Source organism: Oratosquilla oratoria, chromosome 4, assembly GCF_046742065.1.
Source record: "Oratosquilla oratoria isolate Oo_2021 chromosome 4, ASM4674206v1, whole genome shotgun sequence".
Classification (NCBI taxonomy): domain Eukaryota; kingdom Metazoa; phylum Arthropoda; class Malacostraca; order Stomatopoda; family Squillidae; genus Oratosquilla; species Oratosquilla oratoria.
The window spans coordinates 40331685-40342105 of record NC_134780.1 but is presented as its reverse complement, the minus strand read 5'-3'; the positions used below and the strand labels follow the sequence as shown (position 1 = coordinate 40342105).

Here is a 10421-nt window from a genome sequence, read left to right as displayed (position 1 = left end):
CTCCATCAAACCATACACAAACTTCAATTTATTAGATTCTTTAGGTCAGCTTAGGATCAATATGAAGTGGTTCCCTTTCAATCTGGGCAAGAAGCAAGCACCTCAGTAAATTCATTTCAGGGGTGGGGGTTGGAGTTGGGGGTAAGGTGTAAGGGGTGTCAGGTATGGGGTGGGGGTGGGGGTATATAGCACATGATGAAAGTCTAAAACAGCAGACTTGAAGTTAATCTAGACCCATTAGGAGAGCAGAACAGGAAACTTGTAGTTGTATATCTTTTGTTTAGAGTTATTTATGGTGTGTTTACATGATGGAAGGTCAAAAGGAGTATAGATCAACTGCGGTGACAAACCAAACTGAGACTGATTAAGCCAAAATTGGAAGAAGTCTGGTCAAACTGCATTGTATTGACTCAAACTGGTCCAAGCTAGATTTGACTAAAATGGACTGAATTTGAATTACATCAAACAGCAACTTATGAGTAGATTAAACCCAGCCACATCACACAAAAATTGGTTCTCGTGGATGATGTTGGACTGGGTCAGTCAGGCAGCATTTGGTTACAGGTTGCAAGGCTACACTGGGTCACATTATACCTCATCAGGATACATTAGAATGTCTTACTAAACTGGGTCATGTCTGACTGATCTTTGAATTTAAGTGAGTTATATTGAATGGATTTGTTTAATATTCAACAAATCCAACAATGGGTTGATGAAAGATAACATTGAATCTCACAATCTTCCTGTTAAAGATGTTAAAAAGTGAGCAGCTAGAGGAAACTACAACCACTTGGGATAGGTACTTCTTGCTCAAGTCAGACTATTCAGTTGTTCATACAAGAAAAGAAAGACAGAAAGAAAGAAGAAAAAATTCCCCATTGCAGACAAGGCTAGTATCAGTATTACAAAATATAATGACATATTGTATGATTACTTTCTTATGTATCAATCTGCCAGTCTTACTATAGATGCCCAAAATACATTGAATATCCAATTATGTGATTATGACAGAGAAGCAAAGTCAAACTCATTCAAGTAATAAATAAATCATAAAAAATCAACAAGTTAATCATTAACTAATTTCTATGCAAAATAATGTATTGAACACATCCAATTTTCTGTAAATAGGGTTACACCCTAGACATCTCATTTGCAATGGGGATCTGTATAAGAATGAGACCTGAGTTATACTCATGATCTTCATCATATGGAGTTTCATAGTTCACAGGGCCTCCAAGGTGATTCGGCTTCCAGCCATTTAGTTCCATATGTGATATGGTATTGTGACACCAAAAAATGGGATGAGGTCTTGTATGTGATATGGTTTATGGTCTACAATGTGATGAGATTTCAAATGAGATAGTTTCAAAAGTGATTCAACCTTAATGAAATGGTCACAGATGTGGGATGAGGCTTCAAATGGGGTGATGGCTCCATGACAAGATTCCATAGGTGAAGTGGTCTCAAAATAGTGTGCAGGCTCCAGCTTCAAGAGGGATATAACCTCCACTACAATGAAGCCTTTACTTCAGCAGAGCCTTTAAGTGAGATGAAACAGCCACCACAACAAGGCTATAGCCTTAAGTGGGATGGGAGCCTCTACAGTGATAAACCTTCAAAAATCATGTCCTTAAAGACATTGAGGCCTTAACTCTGACATTCCATATATGTACCGGGGGCTCATATGTAACAAACTTTTAAATACAATGAGCTCAGAATATGCTGGTACCTGAACAAAGGGGAAGGGTCTGGTTCATACTGAGGAAGGCAAAGGTCCTGAAACATTAACACAGTATATAAGCTTAACTTATTGAGGGTGAAGAGTGATTCTTTCAAAATGTTAAAAAAACTGTATCCATGTATTCAAGCAAAAGTACATGTATTAGTATATACACATACTTAAGCATATAGGGCTATTTGTAATATATACAAACAGAATATTTCCCTAACCTCTGACTTGGTTTGACAATGAATAACAAATGCATATGGGTTATACTCATGGTAGAAGGCAGAAAGATACTTATATACAAATATAATCTCTTGTTTCCTTATGCAATCAGTCTACAATTTCTTTTATTTCAGGTTTCACTATAAAAAACTTTACAAACAATACTATGATATAACAGGTTCAATTTCATCAACACAATGTCATTTCTCTTATGTATATGTCTATCACTTTCCATTGTGAGTGGTCTCGAAAAATGTAATCACCCAGATGAGTTCTACACGCATTAGCAGTTTCATTTGGCCATGACTTTGCAAAATTAATTGTATTTACATTACTTATCTCAGCCACAGCTTTAATCGAAGGGCATCAACACCATTCAAGTAATATCTGTAAGGAAAAAGGCAAATATTCATTAGTTCAAATAAAGGAACACCATATGAAACAAATTAAATAATTAACCCACAGATCGCATAAAGCAAAAATACACACTAAAAGTCTTTTTCCCTTGGTGGGATGACTCAATCAAATTATCTACCCATCCAAAACCCATCTGCTGCTCCTCCCATCTTAGTACCTTGTTGATCAAGGGTCATCCCTGTCTCCTACTACACTCCTTGGATGGTAATGAAACACAGCACTTCCATAGCAAGGCCTGACAGGCACAGCTTGTTTATCACCAATTTCATTTTATGGTTAACCTCCACCCAAATTAACTTGCAAAAGATAAATACAAAACCAACCACAACATCCCTTTAAGCTATGTCATTTCATCACCTCTTTACAATTACTCTTCACTTGAATCTTTTGCACTTTCTTCCTTGCTGCAACCAATGGCCCCTTTACATCATCCATCCACCTCATTCTTGGTCTTCCTCTCAAGTTCACCCTAATATGAAATTACGAAATAATGAAAGAATAAAAAGAAAAAAAAAAAAAAAAGAATCAGGATGAACATTGAAGTAATGCTAAATGTGAATAAAGACACGAAAGTTGAAATGTCAGTGCTTGGGAGAAGTGAAGTGAAAGCAAGATAGTTGATAGGGCACAAATACGTAAATAGGAACTAATATGATTTTAGAGAAATGTATACTACATGCCTTATTAGATTTGTTACAGTAAACCTATCTACCTATATACCGATCTGCATATAAGACACCCCAATAGGTTTCCATAAAAAATATGGGTTTGTAGGTGTATTCTTTAAACAAGATGACCCCAAAAAACAAATGTTACCACATACTCAATGTTACCAACATCCATACCTGTAATGTACATACCTACAAACATACACACATACAAGAATTTAAGAACAAACTTGATCTTGCGAGATACAAAAACGGGTCACCATAAGCACAGGTCCCCTTCCCATATAATACAACTAGGTAAATATATACTGTAGAATGTAAAGGGATGTCATGAATGACATCACCTAGGACTCGTAAACAAAATTTCCTATTTGCCAGATTGACTTGCTTACCAACTGCACATGAGGGAGGTCAGGCAGCCAAAAATCATTAACAAAGCCATATAAATAAGTGTATCCATGTTGCAAAGCCTGACACATAGTAGGAATTTCTCCCCAAATATTTTTCCAATTAATTTCTAGAGGATCCCATTATCTCTTTGTCAGGCGAATGATCAAATATGGTAACTATCATGATTTCGTTATGGCTAATGCAAGTTTTTATTCTGTTTAGAGTTAAAACCTACCTCAATTATACTGTTGACATATATACAGTACGTCATTATCATGGACAGGGTTTAGTACCAAAGATCCATATTGATACCCGATGCTGTCAATACAGATTTTCAACTAATCAAGTATACATCTGGCTGTACTATGGTCATTCACCATCACAAATAAATGAATAAATCAATTAATGAAATATAAAGTAATTAAACTTATATATAAGGGTAGGGTTGCCAACTCTGTTAAGCTACAATAAAGGACATAAAAACTTTATTGATATTGATTTAAGTGGCTATAGATCATAATAGATGCCAATATTAAATGCAGCTCAAAATTACATTTCTCTTACCTAAATGAAAATACAAAAACAAGAATGAGAAGCCATTTATTATCAAAGGATTCTAATCTTTAAAACTATATTTGCCCTGGCTTTTTGCTGCCTTCAGAAAACTTGTATCATCTTTGCTGTTTTTAGCAAATTCCAAACAACTATATTTTATGTTAAAATGTATGAGAGGTTCATTCTTAATTGATTCAACAGAGCATCAGTTCCTTTCATTTCACCATTTAGATGACATTAAACTAAAAACTCTCTCACAATAAGATGATGTTCCAGGAATTGATGGTACAAAAGAAACTGTTTTGAAAACATTGATACATTTAAAGTCCATAGAAATAAAATACCACTTTCTGGTTGTTGTTTTTGAGCTTATGATGAGTCCAGAGCTTTTGCTAGTGTCGAAGTTTCTTTGAATTAATACTACTTCATCAAAAAGTTCATCCATCTTTAATTTAAACTTTCCTTCTAGCTTCAAATGTTTTACTACTTCTACAAATTTCTGAAACTTTGGGAAATGAATGGCCTACGAAGCTTAGGTTTGATAATTTGCTGAATGTTGAATTTCTTTGAAATTTATTCTGTTTTTCCAAATATATGTTTATAACATGAAATATTGGCACTACAAATTTTCTCACACAGATTTCAGTTCTTCTGATATTTATAACAAATTATGACTCGATTTTGTGAAGGGTCTCATCATTACATTGTTGTATAATAGGCCATATTTGTTTTGGTTCTTCGTGAGTTCAGTTAATAGGCAGAAGTATTGCCTTTCCAAAACGTCCAACGGCACCTCCTTTCTTTCTCTATTGTTTTTCTTTTCTTTTTTCTTGGTAGTGGCTCTCATATTTAATAACATAGTTTATGATTTTCTGGTTTTCCCAAAATGAGTGCCTTTTTTTTAATGGAAAATTGAGTTAAAAATAAAATGAGGCTAATTTTACACCCTGGTCTGTGGTCTGCCGTTCTGTGCATCTGGTATTGTGCAGAATGGTGAGTTGACAGAGTGTGCAGTCCTACAAGAAGTAAACACTTTTGCAATCATCACATCTTGAGAGCAGGAAATTGAACTCAGTCAAAACGATTTCAAAATAAAGGACAAATAGTGTCATTTCAAATCTCAATAAAGGACAAGGACAAATAGAGCTGAATAAAGGACTGTCCTTTGAAATAAAGGACGGTTGGCAACCCTAAGGGGGTGTCAAGTCAAAGCATCACACCCATTTCATACACAAATAAAACCCATTTTCCTATCTCAGTGCCTGATGGAGATGAAGAATCATCCCCATCCCTGCCACACTGCCACTTTAGATAAATCCTTTTGTATGGGTGTTGTAACCTTGGGTTGCCAAGATGAGACTGATATAACTTAGGACCTTACTGTAGGTGAAAAATACGACTGGCAAATTTCTAAAACATAACCCAATTTTTTATCACGTTGCCAACATATGTAGTTATATAAAATACCTCATTAGATTTGTTACAGTAAAACTATCTACCTATATACTAAGGGCTTTTTTCCCCTAACCAGGGAGATAGCCAAAATTAAAAGGCATATATCCACTCCCACCCATTTCATTCCCATCCACCACCCTTTCCTCCCTCTCTTTAGCTCCTCATAGATGATGGGTCATCCCTGTATCTCACCCACTGCCCTGAATTAGAAGCAACAGTGCAAGACACAGCATATCCACAGCAAGGCTAGTTCACTTAATCAGTGACCCCCACCTCTCCAACCCCTCATGCAGAGAAATAGAACAAGGAGAGAAATCCCTTTGGGCTGTGTTGAAATATCATTCACACATAACCACTCCCCAACCCCCTCACCCATCCCCCACCCCCCTCCCTTCCTTGTATCACAGTATTATCTGTACATAGCCATTCTCCACTCACATCTGCCTCTTGCCTTCTCCTTTCCTTGCTCAACAGACATCCCCTTCTTGCTCAACGTCCTTTTCACCCCATCCATCCATTTCATCCTCAGTTGTCCCCTCATGTTCATTCCCACTACCTCTGACTTCCACATCTTTTACTAATCTTTCTTCTCCTATTCTTTCCATGTGTCCAAACCATGCCAGTACTCTTTCATCAGCCCTATCTACCATCTCTCCTTCTATCACTGCTCTCCTCTCCTCCTTTGTCACTCTTTCCAACCTTGTAACCCCTATCATACTCCTCAGACATTTCATTTCAAACACATTTAAACTTTTCCTCTCTGCCTCTTTTAAATTCCATGTCTCTGCCCCATAGAGTGTTGTCAGCACAATCACCCCCTCATATAATCTCTTTGCATCCATTCTCAAAGGCCTATTTCCCATTACATTTTTTTAATCCCCTAAGGTATTTACTTGCTTCTCTCAATCTACAATTTACCTCCACTTCCATTTTTCCTTTTCCTGTCACATGTGACCCCAAGAACCTTAAGCTATCCACTTCCTCCAACCTCTCTCCTTTAAGACTTACTTCCAAATTGCTGCCATCCTCTCCCCTTATACATCTCATTACCTTACTCTTATCCACATTTACATTCAACTTTCTCCTATTGCATACTTTCCCAAACTCCATCACTAACTTCCTTAATCCCTCCTCTGACCCTGCCACAAACCATCTCCAGTTCTCTGCCCATTACCCTTGCATTTACCTCTCACACCACTCATTGCATGTACATACTGAACAGCCATGGTGGCATAACACATCCCTGGTGAAGTCCCACTTTTACCACAAACAACTTGCTCTCTCCATTTCTAATTCTAATACAGGCTCTACTACTCTCATAAAAACTCTTGACTGTCCTTAACAGCTTTCCCCTGATCATATATATCTGTAAAACCTCCCACAGTGCCTTCCTGTCTACCCTGTCATAAGCCTTTTCCAAATCCATAAAGCCCCAAAAAACATCTTTACCTTTTCCAAAACTATCTCACATATCTGTCTTATCACAAAAATCTGATCCATGCAGCCCCTACCTTTCATAAATACACTATGTTCCTCACCAATTACTCCCTCTGTACCCCTCCTAATCCTCTTAATTAAAACCCTCCCATAAGCCTCCCTAACTACACTCAACAAACTGATCCCTCAGAAACTACTACACTCACATTTGTCCCTTCTTCCCTTGTAAAGTGGAACTATACAGGCACTCCTCCAGTCCTCTGGAACTCTTCCCTCCCTTAGACACACATTAAACAACCTCATTTGCCAATCCACTATTACTGTACCTTCCTTCTTCAGATGCACTGCATGACAACCATCTCACCCAGGAGCCTTACCTGATCTCATCATTTTAGCAAGTACTTGCATCTCATCTTTTCTTATTTCTCCTCCATTTTCAGCTTCTCTTTGTATTCCTGCTCCTTTTCCTTCTCATTTAGATAGTTTACTCTAAGCACTTCATTACCTTCTGTCCTTTTCCTCTTTCTCTATCTATCCTCCACTTTCAACTTACCTTCCACCAATGATCTGATATTCCCCCACTCTTTTCCCTAAGAACATAGACATCCACAACTCTTCCTACTTTTCTCCTGGATATCACTACATAGTCCATTAAAGCCTTATCCACCACCCTCTCCCATGTCTACTTATGCTTATTTTTCCCTTAACATTGTGTCAGCTATCATCAACTTTCTAAACAGCTCGAATGAAACACAATTGAAAAAAGTCTGAAATTCTTACCTAAAAAGTCTCTTGTCCCTAACAAAGCCAAGGTTTTCATACAGGCGAAGAGCTGATTTGTTGGTAATCTCAGTTTCTAAAACAACTTCATCTGCATCATCAAGAGCCATTGCTCGAATAGCCCTTTGCACCAAATTAGAACCTGAAAAAATAAATCCACAATTATTAACACTAAGAATTTTTTTTTTAATTAAACAAAAAATTATCTACATTTTGCATCAGTTAACCCCATCATACAAAAATATGTTTAAGTCAACATTTGTTAATTCAGACGTACTTGGTAATTCCAAGTAATGTCAATCTACTAACAGATTATATGCTGATGAAGGAATAAAGAAAAGGCATGACTGACAAGAACTGGTAGAAAAATAAAGTTCTCCCAGACTTTTTTTTTTTTTTCTCTAAGTCTGTCATTTATACATGCTGGAAATATCAGTCAAAACAAGTGCACAAAAGAGGGTAAACTGAATATAGAATGAACAGGTTTTCGAAATATGAAGAGACTAAATCAAATCTCAATCAGACACAGAAACATGTATGCTCAGCCTGATGAATACTCATTATAGATTTTGTTCTGGCTAATATCAGGCTTGTGACAAAATTAGATCTTGATTGACAGAGACCCAAATACAGGGTATTTGGGATAAATCTGAGACTTTTTTAGAAAGGAAAGAAAGTCATATCTTGGCCAAAAATTGATGTATTCTCAAAATTCAAAGTGCATATCTTTGAGGATCTTTTACCAAATACAGCTCCCTCAAAGAAGCTACCCTGAGCCTCCACCATGGCCTCCAGGCAGGACCTGAACCTGCAGCACACAGCCTTCACAGTGTCCTTCGAGAGACACCTGAACACCAGTTTGATCGTGGCACTCAGCTCATCCTTGGTGTTGCAGGTGGTATGATTGGTGTCTTTTTCAACTGCACCCAACACATAAGTCCATGGGGTTGCAATTAGGTGAGTTGGAGGGCCAGATGTTAGGACTGGTGAAGTCACAGAAGTTCTCAGACAGCTACTTCTGGGTTTTCCTGGAGGTGTGACACGGAGCTGAGTCCTGCTGCCACATGTATGGTCTTCCCACAGCCACCCTCTCCTCCCAGTGCTTGACAACAATGGACAGCAACTCAATATAGCCATCTGAAGAGAGTCTGAGTCCTTCTTCAAAGATGTGGGGTGGCATGACATGGCCTTTGCTGGAAACACACTCAAAGACCATCACGAAAAAGAAAAAAAAAAAAACAGACAGAAAAAGATGAGAAAGGAAAAAATTAAAATTAGCCTATACCAACATAGATGGAATGATCTCAGGACTGAATGAACCACATGATTACCTGGCATCAGAAAAGCCAGACATAATGGGAATAGTAGGAACTAAACTTAAAGGGAATCTACCACCTAACACTGTGGGACAAGGTCTATACAACTGCTGGATGAATAGAAAGGAAAAACAAGGAGGGGGACTACTATTTCTGACCAAGAAAGACTTAAATGTGATATAGTTAACAGAAGGAAAAAACAATGTAGAGTCAATAATGATAAAAATAGAAAACAACCACATGAAAAGTAGAAAATTTGTAGTAGTGTATGTGCCCCCTAAAACACAGGCCTGGAAAGAACACAATCATTCCAAATTTCTAGAAGATATTAAACATGAACTGATACACTGAAAGAGGAAATACAGTAATTATGGGTGATTTTAACTCAAAAGAAATATGTTGGGAAGAAATGACAGTTAAGGGTGGAGAGGACACATGGGGCAGCATGCTACTCGAAATGACTATTGAATACACAATGACTCAATGGATAAAGGAAAATACGCCGAGAACAAAAGAGAAATTATGAAAAGGAAATAATAGAAAAATGCAAGAAACAACAGAAACTATTTTATAGATGTGTGAACAGTAAACTAAAAAAAAAAAAAAAGAAATATAAAAGTTGCGCCAAGGAAGTCATGAATACACAAAAGAACAAGAAATGGCAGAAGTTATGAGCAACCACTTCAAATCGGTTTTCACAACTGAGAACACACCTAACTGTGAGGGAATAGACAGAAACCCATCCCAATGAAGGAAATAACTGTAACAAAGAAGGAAATCAATGCCCAAATAAAAAAAACCTTGATGTCACAAAATCACATGGTCCACATGAAATTACAAATTGGATATTGAAGGAATGCATAGAGGAATTAACAGATAAAATACACACTATAATCAAATGCTCGCTCAAAGAAGGAAAAGTACCACAAGACTGGAAAAATGCAAACATTGTACCAATATATAAAGGAGGAAAAAAGGAAAATCCAACTAACTACAGACCAGTCTCCCTAATAAGCACAGAAGCTAAAATATGTGAAAAAGTGATCAAAAGTAGATGGGTTAACACCTGGAAGAAAAATCTATACTAAACCCAAGCCAATTTGGATTTTGACAAGGAAGATCATGTACAACAAACCTAATCTGCTTCTACTCGAGACTAATAGATATAATAGATGAGAGAGTTGGATGGGCAGACTGTGCCTATCTAGATCTACAAAAGGCATTTGACAAAGTACCACACAAGATATTAATAAGAAAATTAGAATCAATAGGTGGCATTGCAGGTAAATTATTAGAATGGATGGAAGACTTCCTGACTGGGAGAAAATGAGAGTAGTAATTAGAGACAAATACTCGAAATGGGAAGAAATGATAAGTGGTGTTCCACAAGGGTCAGTGCTGGCTCCAATCATGTTTGCCATAAAAAAAAAAACATGGATGAAGGAGTCGAATGTT

At 37.1% G+C, this 10421-nt stretch overlaps 1 protein-coding gene across 2 annotated transcripts in view; it reads right to left on the bottom strand.

Annotated features, from left to right (window-relative positions):
- Positions 1 to 1984: 1984 nt before the first annotated feature.
- Positions 1985 to 10421, bottom strand: part of LOC143024803 (uncharacterized) — a 56320-nt gene continuing 47883 nt past the window's right edge. The window contains exons 3-5 of one of the 2 annotated variants that reach the window (XM_076184022.1): positions 7651 to 7792; positions 4923 to 4994; positions 1985 to 2335 (exon numbers count right to left, since the gene is read on the bottom strand). In XM_076184022.1, the coding sequence (XP_076040137.1) occupies positions 2284 to 2335; positions 4923 to 4994; positions 7651 to 7792 (266 nt within the window). In that variant the 3' untranslated portion in view covers positions 1985 to 2283. The remainder of the gene's footprint in view (positions 2336 to 4922; positions 4995 to 7650; positions 7793 to 10421) is intronic. The other variant, XM_076184023.1, reaches the window with a different exon arrangement.